This window comes from Dicentrarchus labrax, unplaced genomic scaffold (genome assembly GCF_905237075.1).
Source record: "Dicentrarchus labrax unplaced genomic scaffold, dlabrax2021, whole genome shotgun sequence".
NCBI classification, from domain to species: domain Eukaryota; kingdom Metazoa; phylum Chordata; class Actinopteri; family Moronidae; genus Dicentrarchus; species Dicentrarchus labrax.
In genome coordinates this window covers 9,103,877-9,130,759 of record NW_026136706.1, presented here as the reverse complement: position 1 = coordinate 9,130,759, position 26,883 = coordinate 9,103,877, and the positions used below count along the sequence as shown (strand labels likewise).

The window sequence follows — 26,883 nt, the reverse complement described above, 5'->3', positions numbered from 1 at the left end:
GGTCTCTGAATCTTTATTCTAGGCTACTCATAAAGCACTGAGATGAGTGATATCATGTGGTCTTCATCAACAAGGCAGCTTTTTGTTATACTTTATAGTCATTTAAATGGAAAGATTAAAGGCCATGACACACAGGCAAGGTTAGAGACCAATGGGAACTTCAGCCGACAATTTTAACAAGCCCTCATTTTTTCATGAGACACACACAGAGCACAAAAGGGTCCTGACAATGACAGAATTCAAACTTTAAAAACCCACCTCCAACACTCATATTATTGTTTTTAAATAGATTCTTGTTCAATAAAGCAAAAAAAGTTTGAAAAATGTATTTAAGGACAACTTCACCAATGTTGCACAAATCAGTTCACCTGTCAGCACCAGTGAAAACTGTTATATAATGTCATCTGTGGAGGGGTTACCAGGCATGGCATATGAAGCTTCATACATAGGAACTAAGAGCCTAAAATATTTCAGCTTCTATATGTCTCTTTAGAATCCTCCAAACTTTATAAAAGTGAAACATTTAATTCAAGTCACACAGGTAGGGGTTTTAATTCAAGTCCTAAACTAAATTGTTCGCAATTTTATGCCACTGCAGGAAGCAAAAAAAGTGTGTAGATGTACACCGATGCAAACACACACACACACACACACACACACACACAGTAGTTGAACATCATGGTCTTTTTTGAGAATGAGTCAATCTAATGGTCTTTCATCTTCATTATCTAATCCTCATCTAATCAACAAATCCGCGATTCATATAATTATACAAAGACTGTCTTGTTCTTACAGCACATACTCTTCATTATCATTATCACTCCTATCATCATCATCAGCTTCTTAACTAAACATGCAATCGCTAAAAATCAACACAAAACTCTTCTCTACTTTTGCAATACACTCTCTACAGTCCACCTCATCATCCTCAGCATCGCGACTCCAGTGAATAAATGTTGTCCCTCACAGGGGGGCGCAGGCTAAGTGTTTCTGCTTTCCTTATCTGAAAGGATCTCTATCCTGCTATAACGAGGCACTTGACCTCCCTCGGCGCTCTCCTACTCCCCGGCTGACGCAAAAAAGTGGGCTGGCGAAGCGCTAAGTGCAGTAGTTTAGAGGACTATCGGTGCGCACCGAAACATCACTAGTCAAGCAGACTTCAGTTAGGACGCCTATCTCGGTTCAGCCGTCTCTCTCGGATGTTATAGGCTACAAATGCAAAAGACCTTGACGGAGATAACCGGGATGTGTACGGATGTGTGTGAGAAAGACAACACTTGCGTTTCCTCAAAACTTGTAGCAGCCTCCTCCATTCAGTAAGTTGAGGGGTTGATGAAACTTTTTTTTTTTTTTTTTTTGAATGAGTATCCCGCCGCTGGCTGGCACATCTGGACTCGGGGACGTCGGACCTGTCAAGTCCAGCGCCAGAGTTTAGCCGGACTTCACCTGAACCCCCACTCTTCTGTTTTGTCCTTCCCGAACTTTAAGGCGGAATATGAGACTTTAAATTTCTTGCCTCTCTATTTTTAAAACTCTTTTCTTTCTTTTTCTTTTCTTTTTTTTTTTTTTTTTTTGCATAATTACAAGGCACAAAATGGAACACTCAATCCTCAGAGTAACATGCGTCTTGGTGGTTATCTGTCTCTTGGATAAAAGGTGAGTTGAGTTTAATAAGTAATGTCTGATTTTAAACTAAAGGAAAGTTCTAACAGTGTAGGTTCTCTGGATCTTCATTTTGCAAAACTGTGTTCAAGAACTTTATTTTTAAATATATATTTTATCCTAGTCTAAATGATTAGTTATCAAGTGAATACTGTGTCAAATCTGATCTACTTTAACAATATAAAAGTCAGATTTCATTCATGCACATTTTGGTCGTGCTTAAGGCTAAAATATAAAAAAAAACATAAAGTAAATTGTAAAAAACATGAAGCATTAGTCTACGTCTTTACAGGTTCACTATATATTATCTCCTTTGCATGCATTCCCAAACAATGTTGCCAATCAATTAAAAGTTGCCCTTTGGAAAGATAGTTGTTGAAACAGGTCTACTCTCACTGCAGGAAACACAACAGGTAGTAACAGAAGCCTAACTGGAATTACAGAATTACACAGTTCAACATGCAATGTCACCTAGAAAGTATGTCACCACCGTAAAAAATGAACAACATTTTATGGGGGCAAGTTGTATGTATATTTGATTGTAATTACAGTCCAAAGCTACTATATGCTTTTTTTAAAAAGAAAGAGCAAAAGGTTGTTTGTGAACTTTTAAGTCTTTGATGAAGAGCCTTGCAGAAGAGGGATGTTCAGAAGTTACACGTGTAGATGAAACTATGGAAAGAAATAGTATTCAAAGATCCTGCAGCCGCGTGAGTGTCTCTGTGTGTGTTACTGTACACTCCTCCCTACACCTGGTATTTGTGTGTGCATGTCTGGGTGTGCTTGAGCATGTGTGTAAACTGTGTGTGTGTGTGTGTGTGTGTGTGTGTGTGTGTGTGCTGCCACAGCCATACTGCTCCTGACTTGTGTGTCTCAGTCATACAAACAGTGAGACTCACAACCTGTGTTTTACTTGTAATGATAATGAAAAGAAAAAGCTGGGCACTTTGCAGCTCTCAAGCCATCATCAGGGCAGCCTATGTTTTCCTTGTTATTGCTGTTACTGTTTCTCTGTGAAGTAGAAAAGAGTTTTGAATGCTGTCAGCTGAATTACTGTTGTTCAAATGATTGATTGGCAGCAGAAGCAGCAGACAGTCAAGCACAGAGACACACTTTACAGCTAAATAACCTCTGAATTTGCATGCTTACTGATTTCCTTAGGTGATATAACAGTATGAGGAAGTTGTTTTTCCCCTGCTGTGTATCTTAATCGTGTAATAGAAATACTGGATTCATGCCAACAAAGTAGATGCTGTCCTCTCATCCCCCACTTCAACTCACCTGTTTGAATGCATAACCATTGTCTTACACAGTTAAGTCACCATCAAAGTGAAGATCAGGAGACAATTTGGTCTAAATTAACTCTAAATGCAAGTACTATTTGTCCCAGGGTTTTGCGCATCCATTTAAATCAGTATGAAGCTCTTTTTTCATATTGGTGAAAATTTTGCCTGATCATGGGTTTGCCAGAATCAACTACACTGAGGACCATCAAGTCATGGCCTCTGTTTGGTACTGTGGGAACTGGGCGTTGGTGTGACACCCAACAGATATAAACAGGAAGCTTACATGTGCCAAGTAGACTTTTCTTAGAAACAAAAGTGAATAGAACAGCGAGAAAATAGTTGTACATTGTCTTGTCAATAACCTGACCTGTGTGCTCCATGCAGGGTAGACTCCAATGAAATCTTGGGCCTGAAGCTCCCCAACATCGACCCGATCCTGAATGCCAACACGGTGTGTCTGACACTGCCGGGTTTGACGCGGCGCCAGCTGGAGGTGTGCATGCGTAACCCAGATGTGACGGCTTCAGCAATCCAGGGAATCCAGATTGCCATCCACGAGTGCCAGCACCAGTTCAGAGGGCACCGCTGGAACTGCTCCAGCCTGGAGACTAGAAACAAAATACCCTACGACAGCATAGTCTTTAAAAGAGGTCAGTTTGTATGGCCACAATGCAAAAATGGCACTACTATACAATTTCAATTGAATTCCCATCTGTCTGTCTTTTTTTTTTTTTTTTACCATTTTGCCTTTCTTCTATTTAAAAATGTAGATTTTAAATGTCACAAAATACAAAAAGCCAATTAGAGAAAGCTTAGAAGACACCATTAGGGCAATGAGGTGTAGGCAGCAGAGGTAAGATGTTACCACTGGCTTGCTGAAGGAAAACAATGGAGTACAGGCATCCAGTTCAAAAGTTTGGTCTTCAAACAGGCTGTGGTTTAATCCTCAAACACACTTTGATAGAACATCTTTAAAGGATAGGCTTAGAAAGATTAGTTGCCACTAAGATACACGTCCTAAGCAAGCACTGGTATAATATTATTCTCCATACACAGTCAAAAGACTCAGTAGGGATCATTTTACCCCATAGATACAATTGTTGTATGTTATCTCAGTTCTCCAAATGGTTAGACTATCTCTAGTGACTAGCAGACCGATATCTAGTTTCTAACCACTTTCCTGTACCTCCTCAAAAGTCTGTACAAAAGAGCAGGTAACTTCAAAAGCAGTTAGTCACCTCAAGATTACCAAACTTCATGCAGATCAGTTTTCTCTGACGCTTTGTAGTGCTTCGAGCTTTGCAAGTCTGCCACAAAGGATGAAAGAGGATCTTTCGTGTTGGGAAGCCTTCAGATGGACTCATCCCAGGTTATTGACTGGAAAAGGCATCAATTTCTTATTAGCTAGAGTTCCTGGATGGATGAACAGCGCAGAATGTGGTTGGTAGTTTCAGTCTTCTTGAGTTGATTTTGCTTTCAACTTCACCAAAAGAAGAAGAACTTAGTGCTCAAGCTGAATAATTAATAGATTTCTATTCAAAATGTTGCATCTAGTGTTTGGAATGACAATCAAGGCTCTACAATGTAAGCAAATTCATTTCTACTGAAGGGACCTCGTTTGGATGAAGAGCATCATATTGCTCCAAGGATGCTTGTTGCATTGTGTATTAATATATTGTAGTCTAGTGCTTTGGCATGACAACATCTATCTGTTGATTTAAGTTTTGAGATTCTAATTTATAAAAAAGTGCAAGGCGTTTTCTTTAAGAATCCTTTTAGACCGTGGCACTGAATTGTTGATGGAATTCCCCATCATAAAAAACTGATTAAATGTGACAGATCTTTCCTGGAGGGGTGTTGCCATAATTTATGTAGTCCTTAATCTGTGTGCAATACAATCATGAAACTTTGGTTTTGTTGCCCTCATTGAGGACTTTATATCCTGTCACTTGTGTGGTACTTAAAAAACTCTTAACTACACTATGCTTACACACCTCTGGTCTTACTTTCACTCCTCACTGACTCAAAGGCTGTTTGTCATTATTAGTAGAGGCAGTTACTGGTTGTCTGGCATCCCTGGTTAGCCCCGGGTGCAGAAACTCCGAACCACTGACATAAACAACCTCTTTAAATTGAATGATTCATCTGTTACATGTTGATACGTTCTGCTCCACAGAAGCTTAAAAATTGATACAAGTTAACATGCTGCAGCCATTATTGCGTGCAGCTACTGCAAAAGGGCAGTGCTTTCATTGAGAGATTTACAGACATGGATTAGATAGAATTGTGGAGATTAACACAGGTTTTCAGTGTAACTGCCCCTAAAAAAATAAATGACCTAGTCTTGCCCAAGGTTAATTTACCAAACTGGTATTGTTGCTTTATAATTAATATTGTATAACAGCAAGTTTATTTGTTTTTAAAAGCCTGTGAAGCAACATTTACACTATGACACAAAATCTTTCTAGTAAAACTAATGCAAATAAAAGACCTTTGTTCAATGGAACTTAACCTGTCTTAGATACCCTTCAATCTACTGACGTTCTACAAAGTTTGTGAGTTGTGTAGCAGGGGCTCTGCAGCTCAATATTTGTTTTGGTGTCTAATTTTACTACATCCGATGCTGCTCAGATCGTCTCTGGCTCTGCCACGTTCTCTCTCTGCTGATGGATTTTTATGGGCCCATGTTCATTCCCGTTTAACTTGCATTAAAAACTAGGATAAAGAGGATGCCAGGCAAGACATGGATAGACAGAAATAGGAGAATCTCCCTCTCTTTCTGTCGTTCTTTCTCCCTCTCTCTCTCTCTCTCTCTCTCTCTCTGTCACTGTGTCTGTGTCCTCCCTTGCTGGGCTGCTCCTAATGCTTTTACTTTCCTTGCCAGTGCAAGTGCTTGTGAATTTGCTCTCAGCACTTTCCCAACTCTCGGCGGCAAAAGCATAAACCTGTTTAGTCGGTTTCTGTAACACAAAGTGACAGTTTCCTTTGAATCTTTAATTCATTTTGTCACTTCCTCTGCCATCAGTTCAGCCGGGCGTGCCGCAGCCGGTGAATTATTTGTTAGATTGATTTGTTCCCAGTCTTCCGGGGACATGCGTCGCAAAGCCTGGCTCAGAGCAGGGCAAGAGCTAAAACAGGCTTTCTACATATGAGGATGTGCTTAAGTGCCATCTCTCTCACTTTCCCCACCTTGTGTGGGTCAAGGGGGGGGGTTAGATTGTGAGTTAGTGAAGGCTGTTATAAAACCAAATTCACAACTGCCCTTAATCTGATGTTGCACATTAAAGCTGCTATAAAAAAAAAACATTTAATAAGAACGACGGATCAAATGACCACTTAAAGAGGACACTTATAGTCACAAACCTACATATTATTACACTCCTCTCAGTTTCACAGACCGTTTTAGAGTCTTTAAGTTAATTGTTTGGATTTACAACCAAGCAACTTTACTGTTTTGGTTCAGTCTTCCTGCTCTCATGTTTCCAGATGCAGAGTCAAGCTGTTTTCAGCAAATAAAGGTTTGATAAACCCAACAGCCAAAACAGCAAGACCAAACAGCACACAAAGTTAAGTGATTAGCTGGCAAACACGAAGTGGAGCATGGCTGCTAAAGAGCCAGATATTTACCTCCGGAATCAAAACAGAGCTAAAATGAGAATGAATATTGGCATTCATCAGGTGGAGTGAAGCCTGCTAAATTGAAATGTTCAAGGGGGCACTATGGAGCCATTCTTCCACACCCATGTGCATGACCAATATCATTGGTAAAATGTATTGCCTTGTGACATGTGTGCCGAGTTTCATTAGTATTGGAGCATATCAAGTCGCCCAATCGAAACATCAACATTAGCCGTGTTGCCACAGCAACAGCATTCAACAAATTCTCAAGTTTCATAACATTTCCTCATCAACTTTTTAAGGGTATTCTGACCAAATTTCCGCTGGATCTGATCTATCTGCTAGGAGTAGTACCTGAAAGTATAATGCTGCATTCACATGGAATCAGACTGACGGTAAACCGGATGTCATGTTATTGGATGAGAGTAGGACGGTAAACTTATGGTAAAATACCGGCAACGGTAAAAGTAGACTGCATTGCTGTCCAAAGTTAAAATAATTCAACTTTTTGCCATTCTCTGCGACGGTATTTAATAATAATAAACATTTTAATAATCATTTTTCTGTGCTGTGAGGAAGGTGCTGTCTGTCTGCCGTCTACCGCCTGCCTGAATCCATGTGAATGCAGCATTAAACATGTAATTTCCTGATGCCAGTAAGAGGCTTTTTTGTATATCTGGCCATGATCTACGTGTGTACCTATTTTCATCCATATCGGTGAAACGTGCCGTTGGAGCTGCTGTATAGTGGGCACAGAGAATTCGGTGCATTCTGCAAAAACACCCCTGTGTTAAAACACCCCAGCATTTAAACAGACCTGCAGGGGGCTGCCTAACAGTGGTACAGATCATGAAAACACTGGTTTCTTTAGATAAGAAAGATAACTTTTCCAGATATAAACCACCTTACTGAGTTGAATTTAAATGAGAGAATTGTATTAATGAGTTCTATTAGTATTGCCCTGAGAGGTTTATTTTGTCAAAACAAAAGCAACGCAAGGAACTGAACCTTACAATGTGACAATATGCTTCTGTTTATCTGCATGCTTTCATCTTGGCAAGAGTGCTGGAGTTGTCTCCTTAAATAGAACTGTGATGGTCTGATGGACCATGAAGGGATACAACTTTGTTATTTGTTATGTGTGTTGTTATAGTGTTACAGTCACATTAGTGTTACTATTACTGGCAAATGTGCAGTTCAGTTCCAAGGGAGAACATCAGACCGTTTCTTATTTACTCATTGGGGTTTCGGTGCATTCAACTTTTCTTGTGTCCAGTGTCAAATATGCAAGAAGTCCAGCATGACAGCATGTATCAAACTTTACATCATATCTCACAAAAACAATAATATCAAGTTTACTTAAATATATAAATAAGGAAGTAACATCAAACAGTGCTAAAAGAGGCAGTTCCAGTTAATAGCTTTTTATTTGACTCCAACAAGCAGCCTGAATCATTTCCCCTTCAAGCAGTGTGCTATAAACTCCTAAGTGGTTTCTTTTCATGTTTTCTTTACAAGTTTCCATTATAATCTTCACTGTTTTCTACACCAGTAAGTGACTGCCAGTGGGGCTGCTTTTATTGAACCTGAGGGCACCATGCTCACAGGCAGTAAGCTGAGATCTAACAACAAACACTGCAGAGGGTACGAGTGCAAGTGCTGCTGTCTCACTTCATCCCTCAATATTCACGGATTCCACAATTGGACATGGATTTTTTTGTCACAGAAATATATCAACATAGACAGGGTGAATGTGTATGTGTGTTTATATTTCCAGTGCGTGTGTGTGTAAGATGAGAGTACTGTAACATTAGTCTCCTGAATTACAGATCAGTTGTGGTAGACTTATACTCATTACATGTGCCGCATGCAAGTTAGACTCACTGTCGAGGAGAAAGGGATGTGTTTAGCTGTAAAGGCAGAAGCAGTCACACATTGTATAGAGAGATTACATGCACACAGTCATTTAACCACCTCCTCTACATGCAGTAGTCCGTCTGAGCCAATTTGAAATGATTACAAGGCAAAAGCTGTGGTATGGCATAATCAGCCTCTCTAACCTAAAAACATGCACTTAAGTAACACATAGTTTGGTCCTGAACTTTCATTGCAAAATATAATATGACAAAAAGAGATAAAGGGATCAATCTCCAGCCATCTGATGCCACTCAGTCAGCCGGAGAGGTAAGTCAAGTGCCAGTCACCCCAGAATAGCAAAGGTAATGGCTACAGGCTGGATGAAAGATCTCAGTAAAGGTTTGAAGACTTTAAAGAATGGGGAAAGAATAGAGAAAGATTGACTGAGGGATTTAACTGAAAAGCTCAAGAGAACATGTTTAATACATTGCTGCAGCACAAATTCAGGATCTAGCACAGGGGCGCCCAAACTTTTTCCCTTGAAGGGCCAAAACTGAAACTTGATGGTTTGCTATGGGCCAGAAGAAGAACATTCATTATATTGTATTGTTAAGATACTAAATGGTACTAGGATCCCTTAATCGACTGACTGAGTGTGTGAGTCCTCTGATGGGAGTGGTGGGGGTCTGTTCATGTTCAGCTGGCCCACAGAGACGAAGTACGCAAGTGTTTGGAACACTTAATTTCTATTGTCCCAGATGTTTCCCCTCATTATATGAGTATTGGCATGTGTGTATATAAAAGTGTGACTAAACCTGTGTGTGTATCTTTATCAAAATAGAGGAAGCTCTTTTACGTTACTGATTGTGTGTGAAACAAAGCATGCAAAATGCAAACTCACTAAGCATTATGATAAATATTATATGAGTACTAACAGAGAGGTTAAAATATTTATTTTTCTTCCTCATTTAGCTGTTAAATATTTTTTATTTTTTTAAATTTAGCTGAAAATTACTTGACAACTTAAATCTGTATCCAGCAGTTTTACAACGGCACTTTAATGTGGGCAATTAAATAGTTTTGCTGCTATTTCTGATGCAATTTCAGTTAAAAAGCACTTGTAAACAGCAGCTTAGTCAGAGTAATCTTAATTTGGATTGTTATCTTGGAAATGTCATCTTCCATCTACCTGGTAATCCTCTCACTTCCCTTGACAAGTTCATGACAAATGCTACACTGGTATGTTCTGCCTGCAGGTTATTGAAAATAATAAACTCAATTTTATAGCACTTGTAAATGCCTCTACAGCGGCTTCCTAAAAGAAGGCACATTCCTGAATATTGAAACAGCCCTTATGTCAACTTTCGTAAGGTTTTCGTGTCATACTGCAGCAAAGCACAGTGATTGACACTCCTAAATTCCATCTTCCTCTTGGTAACTGCCATTTTATCTGAAAACATGTCTTGGACTAAGCTATGAAACTATGTTTTCTTTCCCAAACTCTGTTTCCTGATTGTGACACTTACAACGTTCTACTTCCACATTAGGCTATATAACAACAACACTATCCTGTGCTTTCACAACACAGGTTTCAGAGAAAGTGCCTTTGCATATGCCATCGCAGCAGCAGGTGTGGTGCACGCAGTAGCCAATGCCTGCTCCATGGGGAAACTGAAGGCATGCAGCTGTGACGAGAAGCGGCGTGGGGACGAGGAGGCCTTTCGCATCAAACTGCACCGTTTGCAACTGGAGGCAATCCACCGGGGGAAGGGTATGGTACACGGCGTCATGGAGCACTTTCCCGCCGATCTGCCGGGACCCCAGGACTCCTGGGAGTGGGGCGGCTGCAGCCCCGATGTGGAATTCGGCGAGAAGTTCTCGAGGGACTTCTTGGATGCCCGCGAAACCTACAAGGACATCCATGCCCGTATGAGGCTGCATAATAATAGAGTTGGGAGACAGGTGAGTGGGGGAGGGGATTGGAAGTGACAGGATGTGTGTGTGTGTGAGCAACAGACAGAGTTGCAACATTTTCTCTGAAAGCAAGATTTTGATACAATTTATCCATTCATATTGGACACAGTCAAAGCCCAAATCCTGCAGTTTATTGTTTTTCTCACCTATTTCAATCATCGAGTTCTGTTTACTTGCCACAAGGAGCATTACTCAGAACAGAACTATGAACACAGTTGTATGACTTGCTCAGTGGCTTTAGGATGGATCTGCCACTTACAACTATGTATAGTCACTGGAGTGCCCCTTTAAGTTGAAATTAACTTGACTTGTGAAGCCAGTTTGTGCAAAAAACAATACTGTGTTAATATCACATATCAGTGCAGTTGTTGCTTTCATTTGAAACGGACCTAGTTAAATTAAGATACTTACTCTGTTATGCTCTATGTATCTAGGAACCAAAACACAGTTAGATACATTATGTCCCTCTGGTATTAATGTAGATATTACACTATCTGTCACATAATTTATATAATAAAACAAAATACACAATAAAACAGGTGAAGAGTAGGTGTGTCGTGGGCTACGGGCCAATGATAACGCTACAGTGCATAACAATGTGATTTTATTGGCTAGGTCAACAGTGGCCTATTATTGTTACATTGCTGTTTATTTCTGCTGGCGGAGACTGTGCGTGTGTGTGTGTGTGTGTGTGTGTGTGTGTTTGTACAGGTTTTGCCTAAGTTGCAATTTCAGTAATGGTTATTCTACAGTTCAAGTCTTGCAACAAAAACATTAATCTCCCACAAGAAGAGATGTATTGTTCCAGATTTCTATCAGCAGTCCCTGGGCAGGTACACAAAAACGAAGGGAATCTGTCTTTTAAAAGCATTCTAATTCAAAATTAAAAATATATGAAAAACGGTTGTCCAAACACACAGTAACTACTGTAGAGGTTCTGCCACAACACCTTTTGTGGCAGACCTAGTTTTTCCTAAAGGGGAATCAAAAACAACCTTATTAATGTAGTAGAGACAGGGTTTGAGGCTGCTTCACTGGTTGGTGTATTTTAGTTTTTATATGCATAAGAATAAGATTGATATGGGTGCAAGAGATTATAATGAGCTTTTTCAGTAGCTGAGTTAGGTCAACAAATTTGTATAGCTTGGCTTTGTTGACATCACTTTAATGAGCTGTACTGTGCCCCCATTTTGTTGATTCTTCCGGGTAACTGTAGTAATTTCTCCAACTCTCGGGACTTAAAACATTTACAGATCAGTCACTCTGTGTTTGACAGATGGTGGAAGTTGCCAGTTTGAACTTTGTTCTGTTATGATGGCGGTCGTGTGCTCGCCGTGTTCTGTCAATTACTGTAATCAGTCATGATGTTCCAGTAGAGTGATGGTGGTCAATACCAGGAAACTTCATCTATAGTTGTATGTATCTTTCCAGCTGAGAAGTGGACTGTTTCTCATGTTGGTAGAATGACATTTTATATGATTCATTTTGTCATTATGCAATAACATAATAATAATAATCATCAGCATAATTGTTAAATTGTGGGATATTTTAGACTACATAAAATGGCCAAATACATATTTCAGTGTCTATTAATTAAATCTAAATCATATGTTACCTTAATAATTAACTATTGGAGCAGTTGTATTAAATTAAAATCTTGACATAATTACGAACTTCTTTTGGCGCTTCCACAGAAGTTTCTGCCTTGGGCAATGGGAGAGAAAGATGTAAATGACAGTGATAAGGCTTTAACGATATCAAGCACTGTGATGGAACAGAGACAAGAAGCGACCGTAAATTGCTCATTGTTCGCTGTTTCCTCCTAAGTAATTTGGGCCTGTATCTTTCCATCAGTTTACTTCTGGTTTCCTTGATTATGCAGACAAAACACAAATGTGAAGCACGTCAGCCGAACTCAACAACAGCTGTTACAGTAGCCGTAACGATAGAAATAGTCAAATGTAGAACTGGTGACATAAATTCCAATCAGTGCTGTGGACTATTAAACTTTGGGTGGGGGCTGATATGACATAAGTAGTTATGGGTTCATGGGCTAAGGAAAGAGAATAATTTGTCTTTTGGGTTCTTATCTTATTGTCTATTTATGAACTTTAGGAACAGGCAGGGCCAGACTTTGGTCTCATATGTTTCATGTCTGTTTTCATGTTTTCACCACATGCTTCCCAATAATTGAAACTTTGGATGGTGGCAGAGCGACATGTGTGACGCTATACAATGTTGTGTGACTGCATTGTATGCTGTCACAACAACACATCCAAAACACTCCAGGTTCTATCTGTTTTTTTGTCTTCCATTGTTAGTTTGTCCTTTTGCTGCGGGGCATCCGGCCAAAATGCCCTTGAGTAAGACTCTAATCCGCTTCTCTTATGAATAGGTGTGAAGTAAATATGTAATATGTAAAAATGCTTAATAATGGGTTATATAAAGTAGTAACAGGAAGAGTAAACGTGTGTAAACATAAGCTTAAAGATTAAGAAAGAAGAAAATAAATACAATACGCAGGGGGATGTGAAGAAAAGATGTGGACACTTTACCTGTAGATGTGGCCGGAAACAAAAGCTGAAAAGGTTCATCAGGTTATGTGTTATGGGAGAAATTTTAAAGGCACAAAGTCAATTAAAAAGTAAATAATGCCATGGATATTACTTTATGTAGTAAAATAAATAATGAAAATAAATGATATACTTCTATAGATTGTATACATTAGAAACCACTCCAGTTTCACCATTTGGCAGGTGAAGTGCCCTGAAGAGAAAGTCAGAATATATAATAACACCCTTTAAACTTTGAGAAGAGCAACAGTAGCTCAAAGAAAACAAACTACAACCATCATCACTCAGCTTTATTTTAATTTACAGTTTGATCTTTCCAGAAGGATATTTAGAACAGGCTAAATATTGGCTCTCAGATTCCTAACAATAAATTTTGTTTTCAGTATGCCAGGCTGCAAATCTCCAGCCAAGCACGCTGAAGCATCAAGAGAAACTTTGGCTCAAAGTCATCAACATCAAAGAGATCATACCTCGTTTCTGGAAAGATTCTAAATGACATCCTGACCTTACCTCTTGTACTTTGACACGAGTTTGATGACCCCTGGTGACCTTGGTAGGGTTCAAAGCTACTCACTTATCTGATAGATCTGGTTATAACTCACTGTTGAAAATTTGAACAGAAGTATAAAATTAGGGGACTGTGTGAGCTTTCAGTACAATACCAATTGTTTACATGGAGATACTTCGAGGGGTGTTGCTGACGAGATCAGTGCTCACGAAGAGAGAGAAAGAGAAACAGACAGAAAGAGAAAAAGAAACAGAGTATTTATTGAAGGGAGGGACAGAGAACAAACTTGAGTATGAGTCATTGCTGAGCTGTTATACTGTAAAATACTATGCACCTTGATGACTTCAAATGGTATAGAAAGCCGCAACAAAACCCCTCTAAGACTTTGAAACACACACACACACACACACACACACACACACACACACACACACACACACACACACAGCCCTTAGAATCAAACAGAAAACACTGACAGGTGGGGCCTCAAAATAATGCCTACCCCTCCCGTATCTCTTTCCTCCCACCTACCACCACCTCACCTCCCTCCGCCCTGCTTCTCCCCTGCAACCCCTGCCCCACTCCCCCCTTTCAGAGAAGTAGTCTTTAAACAGAGGAATGCGGTGGTTTTTTAGCGGGGTGTGCATGTCGCCTCATGCCCACCCCAGGGTTCTCACGACGTCCCGTCTTGTTTTTAGCCCTAATTAGTGGCTGCTGGCAGTTTGGAAACAGATGTTTAAAACCCTGCAAAAGATTTTAGACTTCAAACACTGGGGCGGAAAGTAGAAAGAGATTCGCCCTTCCTTCCCTCCCCTCTTACCCTTCTCCTGCTCTGCCTCCTCCAACTTCTCTCCAGCAGGACTGATTACACAAATAATACCGTACACAAAGGCGGCAGAAGAAATTAATCCGATGAGGTGCTTTATTTACATATGATGTCAGCATATCTCTAATTCTGTAAAGTTCAGGCTTTACCAGCTGCTGTTTACACAACAAAATGTTAATTAGAATAATTAAAAAAACTACATTTCAAGCATTTACATTGTTAGATAAATCCTCTCCAAGAAACAGATCAAATCTGAGCTAATATCTGTGACTGTGAAAGTTGCTTTACAAAGATGTTGAACAATTAAATTTTTCTAAAAATAACTAAGCCAAGATGTCAGAATTCTGCATTATGCACAATTGCATTATGCACAATTCAGTGTTGTGAACCAAAACAAACTACTGTGCAGTAGTTAATAAGAGTGGTTTTAAAAGCCTAACAACATGTTTAAAGTGGCTCTTTATGACATGGAAATACTTCACCAAGGTAGTAAATTTCTTGGCCAAGTTTTTTTTTGTGTTCCTCTCAATCGTTTAGAGAGCACACCTAAAAACAAATGCTTGGCACGCTTTCCTGCGTTCATGTTGCAGAGTTTAAAGCCATGCCGAGGTTCTGTTCAATCCTGCCTGTTCATTAGGCAGGTGGTGACAGTGCTGGCTATGCAACAGTCTTCCATGTAACTGGCAAGCGTCTATTAGTAATTACAATTTACCATCAGTGCATGACTTCAGGGGAGTAAGGAGAGATGATATCCCCCTTTTCAGGAAGGAAACTATACATTTCAACCTCTTTTCCAATTCTTTTTAAATATGTGATGTTGCCAATCTCTTGTTCAGTACTGGAAACTTATTTTGAACATTTGAGACATTTGCCCTGACTCTCAAATTATTTTCAAGAGTTATGTTCAAGGTGGTACTTGTGTCTTTGGTATTTTGTTGACTCGTTGTGATCTTGACAGTGCATAAGTGGAAGAGGAGGTGCAGGAGTAAGTGTGCCAGTAATAATCCAACAGTACAGTGCAGTTTGGCTAGTTTAAAGTAAAAGTGAAAGGGTGGTTAGAGTGTTTTTGTAATGCAGTGTATTTCTGAGTGAAATGGACTATGTTGACAGAGTATACTGTCGTCACGAGAGGGATTAAATCTATTCTTTCAGATCTGATTGGATCACTTGTTTAGCAAAGATGCTGCAACATACAGAGCTGTAGAAACCTGTGTTGTTACATCAGGAGGACAGAGGGAAATTAATACATTACCGCACAACGATACTCATTTGAAAATGTAAACAAAGTTTTTGCCGACTGATACACACACACCTCCTACCATGACGTTGCTCTACTAAAATACAGTCCTAGAATTTGGAAAATATATTTGTTTATTTCTCTTGATGACTGAGATCTGCAATGCACATCTGCTCAGGTCACGTCACAGGCATTCAACAGTTTTATTCTGTACTATCTTTAAGAAAATGCTACCAAGGCTATTTTTTTTCATTGTTAATATATACAATTTTACTTTGATATTAACCAACAAGGTTATAAAATAGCACAAATAGAAATTTGAGCGCAGTAATGTTGTGATGCAAAGTGCAATGTGTGGCCAAATCTTCACTCTATCATGTTATGGACTGGCTTATGAATGTTCAATTGCCCTAGCCAAAAAGTCAAAAGTGAAAAAACCTCATACCTTCCATTCATACCTGAGAAATGTGAGAACTAGGATGCCATGGAAAACCATAAATACTTGTAAAGCTGATGTTTTCAGACCTATTTTGTTCATGTTAAGGCACATCATTGCTTCACCAGCACACTGAACATATTGTAAAAGTAATTTAAACCATAATGATTCTAGAGCAGCACCCCCCCTAGCTTGATCCAAACCAGCAATAGCGGGACTCCTAGGATCCTTTTATGCCTAATTTAACCCTTGAGCGATGACAAACTGCTCTGGAGAGCCCATTCACGTTAATTCATTGACTCAGAACCCACACGAAAAGCAAAGTGTGTTTGATCAAAAATAGCAACATTAGTGCAGGGTTAGTCCTGTGCTCCTCAGAGGCCATTTCATATCATCAGTGGTCTGCAAAGCATTCCAGAGTCCTGACAGTACAGAGGCAGAGCATTTGATCTGACCCACCACATACTGTACACACACCAACACATGCACACACACTTGCAAAGCTGTACACACACATAGACTCATGACCACACCATCCTTACAATGCTTTCTCTCACACATACACGTAAATATAAACATCATGGTATAAGCTCAGCAGGTGGAAGTGCTTATGCTGGCAATAACATTTTATTAGAGTCTCTAAATAAGAGCTGTGGACATTTTGTGCAATTAACAGTGAGTAAATACTATACACACACAAACACACACTTGTTCTAAAGTAGTTCTCATTGTATATTGCAGATACGCATTTGCTCAATAATTGCATGTCATTGTGTTTGCATGTGCGCCTGTGTTTTTGTCTGCATACGCTTAACTGTTCTTTTGAAGCAAGGCGTTTGATTTGTTTAAAGTGATGTCTGGGCTTAATGTGCTGCTGTGGGATTTGTTTGTGTGCTTTGATATCGCCTTGGCTTTCTGCTTGGCTTTAAAGGTCCTTTAGTAGATTTTCTTTGAACTGAAAAACTCAAGGCAGCATGCAGACTAGTCTGCTGTTTATCAGCACGAAGGGTCGCTTGTGGGACACATAGACATTAGATTAGGATTTTCCCAAACGTGGTTAGTGTTGATGACACAGGGATTGGCCAGCAATTGAATTTAATGCACCAAACAAAACAGGGAGTACTTTAAGGCATAAATTATACATGAACATAAATTATACTCACTGACACATGAGCTAGGTGTCAGTGAGTGTACCTCCTGATGGTGAACATTTGCTGTAATATAATATAAGTCTCATATTGCAAAAAGTGTTCATTATTAATGTGGATGAACATTAAGACCACGAGAATTTTACTCTAAATAACATACTATTTATAGTGTGAGATTTCTCATGAATGTTGTTACAAGCACAGACAGACAGTGGATTGCTCAATTGCACATTGGCTGTTGCTTCCCTCCATTTGAGATTGGTGGGGTTGTGTATGTCATGCCACAGGACTTTCCCTCTACAAGAAAAGCTATGCTGTAAGTCATCACCAACTCCTTCATTACCATTGAGTCAGTGTTGACTCAGCCAAATCCTGATATTCGGTCAGGATGACAAATTCAGGTATAACATTAGGCAAAAAGGAGTGTGGTAACACTTTACCTTTGGCATACTTCGGTCATGGATCACAGTTTTCATTATGGCAGGGCTGCAGCAGGCACTTGAAAAATTGCCTCATTAAGTTTGTTATCACTATAATTATTGACGATTGCTATAGTGAATGTGTTAAACACCTGCAAAAAAATGATTGACACATTATGTCATTTACAAAAACTAAAAAATTGTGTTTAATTACTGAAATAACAACCTGTAAACCGCCGCCTTGATCAGGTCATGTGTAACCTCTAACCCTAACAGAACAAAAAACAAGATAAAATGTGAGTACACGTATGTACATGCACATACGTAACTGCAACTTTTGCAGTTCTATTCTGGCTGAGGAAGCGGGTCATATGTCGTCACCCTTTCTTTCTCTGCTCTTGTTTCCTGCCTTTTGGTTTACTCCATCCACATTTCCTCGTTACACGGTAGTCTGCTCTGGTCTGCTATGGTATGCTGTGCTTTTACTCGGTCTACTGTATTATGTAGCCTGCAGTCCTAATCTGCCACCAACATGTTGTATTTGATCTCTGTCTGGGGTTGTTTTATAGACGCCTCTGTCTTACTCTCTAAGCCAATTAAAACTTGCCAGATGTTTGTTTCTAACTGTGGTCCACCATTGACTTTGAAGCAATTACGTCCCTCAAGTGTATGTGCAATGTAAGCCAATGTGTGTGCAATAGAATCGTATATATTATCAGGTTTACATCTTTATATCCTTAACACATATTTTCAAAGAGATGTTTTTAACTTAACTCATGCCTAACTTACACTGCAAGGACTTGCAGACTTGAAGAATGCAATGGGACATATACTGTATCATTGTCACTCGTTTCATCTATAAAACATCAGCGCTTTTCCTCGTTTAACCTATTTTACTTCTCTCAAACACAGACTTCAGGCCATTACTGAGTCTCTGGACACATTAACATGCATCACTGCTAGCTGACAGTAAGTGTGTTATGCAAAGTGTTCTTTTCAAGCAAGCTTTTTATAGCTTGTATAGAGTGGCTCAAGTTGTGTGAGACGTACAATATTTGTATATTTCCTGGCTCACATTGCCAAAACAATCACAGCTGATGGCAGGTTAGATAGGTTTGATGATTACAATCTAATCTATACGGCTAATAGCAGCCGGATTGATGAGCATGATGACTGAGCCTAGATAGAGTATCGGCTAGACAGACAGGTGATTTGTAACACCACCCACACACACCCTCACAGACACACAAACTGCCTTTGTGCATCAAGCGGTGTAGGGACAGCAAAGAGATAATCCAAAGATCATCTCCCCCTCCTGTCATCCCACTTTTCCTCTCCTCTTTCCTCTCTCCTACCCTCTCCTCTGCATTTACTGTACACCGCCCTTTAGCTCCACCACCCAGCGTCTCCTGCATGTCCTCAGGGTTAATTCTCAAGATCTACAACAAGGCAACAATAAATCATCACCGCATCAGTCTTCTTCCTTCTTTCCACAGTAGTCACGTTAGATAGCGTAAACACAGACAAAGAGACAGACATTTTTTGCTGTTGTCTCTCTCTTGTCTCTTGTTACACACAGCCATACCCCGAGGTACAGATGAGAATGAACAGAAAGAAAATCCTAACCTTTCATCTGATCATCAATTAATCATTCTGGATCTTAGAGTGCTCTGGATCTGGAAAGTTACTATCAAAATGTTTGAGAGTCCATTATGTTGGACCAATTAAGACTAGACACTTATTTTTTATGACTCTCATCTTCTAGCCCGAAATTTATACTGCATTGCGAAAATCAACAAGTGAATGATCTGAGCTCAGATTCGTTACCTGTTCATTGTATTAAATATAATTTCATGCATTTGAACTGTTTGCTGTTTGACACTTTTAAAACAAATCAAAATTCAAAATGTAATGTAGCATTTCCATTAAATTAAGTTAAAGGACCAGTGTGTAGGATTTTTGATTGATATCTAGAGCCAGTGTTTGGTACTCAGTAAGTGTTTCCCCCAGCTCTTTTTGTCAGATGGATCAGCACTTCACATGTCATACTGACAGACCCCTTCTAATATAGCAAGAGCAGACAGATTCCCAATTTCCTGTTACCAGTTAAGGGTCTGGATTTTATCTTTTCTTCCTTTCAACTACACGTCAAAGGAATATTTGACATTTCCCCCACACACAAAGTACTACTCATCATGTTCTTTTGTGGAGGTTTTAGGAGCCTGCAAACCTCTTTTAAGCTCTGCCGAGTGAGAGCACAGGGTGTGTACTGTAGCATACCTTGTGTGTTTAATGGATAAATTCACTCTTACACAGAGCCGACAAATGTTATTCAGATGTTGAACTGGCATATATGTCAATTTTCAAATGTGTGTGGCATATCTCTAGCTGAGTAGCAACAAGTTGTAAACCGAATTGGCTGTGTCTGACTGTAGTATTGTCATTTACAGTGACACATAAGGCCTTACATTTAAAACCAAGGGCCAAATCTTAGTTTTGCTAAGCCCCACACTCCTTAGTTACTGCTACGAGAACCAAACATTCTGTTCTTGCACGACACTTACAGTTTACAATGATAATGGTGGCAAATTTACCAACTTTTTAGTAGCGTTCTATTTGAAACAATGGGTCACTGATTTAAAATTAAAGTAGACAAAAGTATCATTAGCTGCATGACTTTGAATTTTGCAGTCACTGGCAGTTTAACATTAGCTCTATAACTTGGTTGACATTGCTATCTCTTGCTACATTTTTAATGTTTCAAGTGGAGTTTTAAAATGAGAATCTTATAAAAGGTTTATAAATATGCACTTGATGGCTATATAGGATATCATGCTTATTACAGTGTAGAGCTGAGTCCTAGCATAATACTGTATGATCAGGAAAACTATAAGATCAGACTGGACTTCGTTCTAACATAAAGCGGTTTAGCTTAAATACCTGTTTGTATTTTGAAATTGTACGTTTGACTTTTAAAGTCTTTTAGGATGAAGACTAAGTTTAACACTGTGTTCGGTATCATGTTGGCTGAGGTTGCAAGAGTGCAAACCCCCAAATCCAATAAGGATAGAGCTGTTAAGGTTGGTGTATAATATTAGATAACATATAGCCATACTATATATTATACAGTAGATTAGCTGGTTGTGAATGGTGCTATATTAGCATAACCTGTAGCCCCCCAAAATGTGGTTAGTGAATGATGAGCTCCTTGGCCTTTGACGTAGCCTAACACTACTCTAGGCTAGTTAAGATAGTGAACAAGACACAAGAACATTTGAATCTTAAATTAGAGCTGACAAACAAGTTGTTGAATCTGTTCCTTACACTTTTTCTCTTCTCTTTTGGAAAGGCTAAACAAAGACACCTCCTTCTAAACTCTTTAAATGGCGAGTTTCGGTCTTACTGCTACAGCATGTGGAGAAATCCTAAGCTTGACAGGCCTGCCATGCCTAGTTAAGGTTGCTAAGCTATTATTGGACAATTACTGTTCGGGGGAGGGTTCTCACGAATGGTCAATTGCATTTTTTGAACATTATGGAAGCCAGACACGCTGTACTACTGGAAAGCAATGGTTTTGTAGGGCATGACAGTTTTAGTGGGATCATCTCCATATGTTGTTCCTGCCTCAGGGAAATCTTATGTAAAGTGCTCCACTCTGATACACATAAAAAAGTTTGAGACATGCTGCTGTGGTTCATAACCTCCCAGAAGAATTTTGGCTTTTTATTTTTTCCCTGGAATAAATATGACTAAACACCAGTAAAAATAACACTTCTGTTTTTGTTGTTTTTTCTGTCATTTGAAGCCCCTGTCCTGCTGTGAATGTACCTTCAAACAGTAGCAATGTGGATGCAATTATGACTCCTAGGTCATTTTGTGTCTTTAAGATTTAAGTGGGTTGGAGAGTTTTATGATTACAGACTTTGCTGTGTGTTTAAGGCCAGCACGTTTGTGATTCTGGGGTTGCCTCTGCCCCAATGTAAAAACTGAACCAAACTCTGCAATCTGAACTCAGTGCAAGTGCTGTTGAGCTATTATAATGTTGTTTACTATGAAGTCTTACAGCTTCTAGCTCCTCACCACTGATCACAGCTTCTTTCAACTTCTTTGGGGTGCTCTCAACAGCAGAACCATGTTTATCCAAAATCCATGCTTCTTACTCACTTTCTGTTATCACAACACATGTGATGCAAGGACTGAAAATATTTTGCATTCTTTTACATAATTGTCATAATGCAAGCATAAATATCCCTAACATTTAATTTTCGTAAATTATCTTTCTTACTGGCGGGTTTGATGAGTGATAGTAACATAAACTTATCTTAGCAAGCACATTTTCAAAGATTGTATACATTTGTCTAAATAAGAAAGAAACCAATATTTACATAATCTCTCCCTAACTCTATGAACACATTTACATTGCCTTTAAGTTTAACTAAAACAGTATTTCTTTCAAGGTTATTTGCAGCTCTACATGGATGCATCATAACCTTCTCTGCTCCACAGGTTTTGTAACAGTCACCTGATATTTATATTTTATTTTGTTACTTTTTTTAGACTGTGTGATCACTATTAACTTTGGCCCGGTGGTGTTTTCTTTTGCTGCTCTTTTTCACTTTTTCATTCCAAACAGATGAGTCAAGTAGCTCCATTTATCACTCTTCATCCACCTCTCTGCTCATTCATGCCCCAGAACAAGTGAACAAGTTTTTTTCCCCTTCTTCACTCTGCATGGTTTGCTCCGTTGGGCAACCCACTGTGCTGCATGAAATTGAGCTTTACAGCGTGCAAACCAAACCCTCTACTGTATTCAACAAATGGTTCTAGCTCCCTCTGAGAAAAATGCAAGCAAACTAGGAACCAGGAAATGTGAAGTATCTGATTTTTGGCATCAGTCCAAATTGACCTTGACTTTCAAGAAGTGGATAACTGGATTGTCTCACTCATTCTATAGAGATTATCTCTCTTTTTTCCCCTTATCCTTCTGTCACTACTGCTGTTTGGAAACAATTGAATGACAGTCATTTCTTTAAAAAAGTAAAGCAAGGAGAGGTTACAGGATCATTCCAGCATGAACATATGATGCACATACTCACACACACAAACATACATAGACTTTCCATGTTTTAATAAACTCCTATACTTATCTCCGTCATACCTGTAGTTTGCCATTCGGTCCCATTCTGCATGGATGAAACAGAGGATGTGGGTGACAGACATATTGTGTGTGTGTGTGCGTCTGGAGATTAGTATTATTACTAGCACATGTGTGGAATGTGTTTAACTGTGCAAATGTCCAGCATGTGTGTGTATGTGCGTGTGTGTGTTGATAGGGGCAGTAACAGCAGCAGCATCTGTCAGTATCTGGGTGGCCTGGTGTTCCTGTTGGTAATTGGATCTTAAAGTTTAGATCAGGTGATGATTGATAAACACAATTCACACACACACACACACACACACACACACACACACACACACACACACATACATAAATACATGCATGACTAAGATGGACAGGGTTGGGTGTACTTGGTGTGTGTGTATGTGTGTGCTGCTGCTGAGTGAGTAGGTCTTGCAGTGTTGATGGGGCGTTTTGTGTTTATGCGTTTTTATGAATGCACTACGGACATCAGAAACGGTCTTTCAGACCTTAAAGACCCTATATAAGGTATAAATATTACTTTGCTATGTCAGGGCTTACAGTGAGCCTATGAACATTGGCTGTTAGTATTCATGTGGTTCCACTGGCCAGCATTAAACCATTAGTGAAAATATGTACAGTATGCCTAATGTGCCACTACATGTGTGTCATGCTTGGAATCATTACTTGATACCAAAATATGAATAATGACTACTGTTTGTGTAATGCCTGCATCCATCTGTGTTATTTGATATCAGTATGTTTGACAACAGGCTCAGACCACCTGGATTTTTAAATGCGGGACCAATATTCCTTCAGGGCATTAAGTGTCATTCACTGTACAGAGGAATGGTGTTCGCTTAGAAGAACAAATAAATGAAAAATATGTCTGTAACAGCCTGTGACTGTATTAAACTTCAAATGTAACCAGTAATCCTGAAAGTCATTAATCCTTCTCACCCCCTTTCCCCCCCACCCCACTTCCTCCCTCCATCCCACTCTCTCTTTTTGTCTGTCTCCATCTGTGTGTTTTGCAGGTGGTGCTCGACCACATGAGAAGGAAATGCAAGTGCCACGGGACGTCCGGGAGCTGCCAGCTGAAGACCTGCTGGCAGGTCACCCCAGAGTTCCGGGTCGTGGGCTCGATCCTCAAAGAGCGCTTCCACATCGCCACACTTATCAAGGCTCACAACCGAAACACTGGACAGCTCGACCACTCCCACCACAACAACCACCACAACCACCATAACCATCACAACCACCACCACCATCATCACCATCATCAGAACAACCACCACAATCACCATCACCACACACATCGGCGACGGCCAAGCATCAACGAACTGGTCTACTTTGAAAAGTCGCCAGATTTCTGCGAGCGGGACCTGGGCTCGGACTCAGCGGGCACGCAGGGCCGGATCTGCAACAAGACCAGCCCTGGAATGGACAACTGTGAGAGCCTGTGCTGCGGGAGAGGCCACAACATCCTGCAGCAGACGCGGAGTGAACGCTGCAATTGCAAGTTTCACTGGTGCTGCTATGTGGTGTGCGAAGAGTGCAGGATAACAGAGTGGGTCAGTGTCTGTAAATGAAGAAACACACACTAAAAGACTATACACATAAAGAAAACTAAGAAAAAGACACTTTTTAAAATCAAGACTATCAATTTGAAAGGGGAATATGACTGTAATATATGTGCCCCATACCTTTTTGCGGTGGACTGCTGTTTTCCAGGAGAGAAAAGACAAAAGTGTAAAGCAGTTGAGCCAAGAGATAGATATGCATTTTGGTAAAGTGTGACCACATGTGGCATATGTCTAAAGCTGCCACAACTCAGAAAGCTTGGATGATTATTGCTTTCCTCTTGAGACAAAGGAACATAGTTATATCAGATAAATATCTGAATACTCCAAATATGAAATTTGGGTTTTGGCAGACTATTGTTGTTTCATCAGCATATGTTGACTGACGTACAGCTGCATGAGATTCAGGTGAGCAAAGAGGATGTTGAGCATAAGCAGTAGATTGCATGCAGAAAGAAAATAATATTGCTTCATAGCACCAGCAAAAGGCAGAAAAGCTGATGTCTGCATCCCATGAAACTTAAAAAAATGGGGGAAGACATCTGTTTTGTTTTGTTTTTTAAAAGATCGTACATTATACAGTAGTCCCTCCATCACATATATGATGACTTACAGCATAAACACAGTCATGTTACACAGTATTTGCCATATCTCCTATTTACAACATAGAGGGACAAATACAGATCTTTTCACACATCAGGATTCACAGTGCACGCTATATCGCTATCTGACACAGCACAACACACCTGGAGCACTTAAGGATTTAGTGCCTTGTTCAAGGGCAGTTCAGAAGTTCCAATGTTTATAGGAAGTATCATGTTACAGCTAAAAATACATCAGAGGATTGTCCAGCTCAACTGACACTCTGTAGATGTATGAGTCAATATTACTATGTTGTATGCATCATGTGTAACCTTGTTGACAGCAATGACACCCATCAATAAATACATTCACACATTTTTGGTAAAAAATTAAAAACAAAAGACTCCAAAATCGAGTCCTAAAACAGACTGGACTATTTAATTCAGAAGACTGCAATAAAGGGGCAAACTTTTATAATATAATGATGGCTACTGCAAAGGAAGTCGTCACAGCAGTGATGAATCAGAAAGGCTGAAGCAGAAGTAAATCAAAGGACCTAACTGAAAGTCTGATTGTTGGTGCGTCTTCCTGGCATTCCTCATATCAGACCCTTACAACTGAAACTCTTTCCTTTCCTCTAACAGAGGGTCTTTAAATAATATCCACACAAAGCAGCTTCCAATAGAGTAACACTTGCCCTATACGGTGTAATTCTGTGAATCTATGTGAAAATGCTGTTTGAAAACCATTGTGACAAAAGCTTGTACAGCTGTTTTGAAATATATATTACAGCTTCCCTAAAACACCGGACATTGTTCGGAGTTATGTTGTCCAAAATGTTCCATGTGTTGTGTGTGGTATGTAATATAAGAGGACTGTCAGAGTACAGTGCACAGTAGACCTTCATTTTAATTTTCATCTTCAGCATGATCTGAACAGCATTGTAAATAAAACTGAATGATGCTGCACAAATACCATCAATACATTAAGAGTGCCTCAGGAAGCTGAGCGCACATGAACAGGCTTACGTTCCTCACACTATAAACATCCCAAGCCATCATCAATCCTCCTGTTTTGTGATGCAATGTACTGTGTACGACACTGTATGCTTCTTGTGATATATCTACACTCACCTTTTTCACACTTCTTCGATGTGTGCAAATAGGGATAATCTGTCAACTTCAGAGTATGTGAGTAACAAAGTTGATATGAATTTCTGCCTATGCACATTTTGAAGATCATATTTGGTCTCAAGAAACTTGTATGAGCGATGCTCCTTATCAGACAGTGTAATTTATTAATTCTGTGTTGAAAGCAGAGGAAACAATCTGGAATTATGTGTCCAGTGTAGTGTCCAGATTATTTTGATTCTGATAAGTAGTTTGCACATACAGAACTGTCCAGGAAAACTCTGGGAGATATCAGCAATATGCATTTTTTTTCATGTCAAAAATGTAATGTATGTATGTATGTATTTTTATGTTTTAATATGGTTATTATCTAAGTTATTTTATTTTTGTGGATAACTTAATATTTGTAAGACAATAAAGAAAGGCCGTAATATGGCCATAAAGTAGGGGCTTTAATGTGATGAATAAAAAAAATACATGAATGCAGTGTATTTGTAAGAGAACAGTTTTATGTTTATTTTGTCACGGGTCAGCTGCCGTCAGCTTACTAATGATGATGAATCCCTCAGTTACTTTTTGCTAGTATATTTGTGGTACAGTTACTTCATAGGTCATTAGTTTCCATCTTATGGGTACACACATATTACAATCATTATTATTCTTACTTTATTTTGTGTTTTATAGAGGAATGACAGCTTCCTCACAGCCATTGCAGATTCCACATTTATTAGCTGAACATTTAGTCACAAAGGAATCCCACAAAGTTGTCATAAAAACCAAAACAGACATAACCAAATCTCTAACAGGCATTAAATAAAGGTAAAGCATGAGCCTGGTCTATGAACATTCACTGTCTTGCTCTTTCTGATCCCTTTTGAAGGGCCCACTCAAGAGATTTAGTTCT

The 26,883-nt window shown here is 39.4% G+C and overlaps 1 protein-coding gene across 1 annotated transcript; it reads left to right on the top strand.

Moving 5' to 3' along the window:
* The first annotated feature begins 767 nt into the window (after positions 1 to 767).
* Positions 768 to 26,482, top strand: wnt10a (wingless-type MMTV integration site family, member 10a). The gene is made up of 4 exons (XM_051404569.1): positions 768 to 1,656; positions 3,333 to 3,598; positions 10,012 to 10,385; positions 23,722 to 26,482. The coding sequence occupies exons 1-4, from the start codon at positions 1,595 to 1,597 to the stop codon at positions 24,274 to 24,276; spliced, it is 1,257 nt and encodes a 418-aa protein (XP_051260529.1). The 5' UTR covers positions 768 to 1,594; the 3' UTR covers positions 24,277 to 26,482.
* Positions 26,483 to 26,883: the final 401 nt, after the last annotated feature.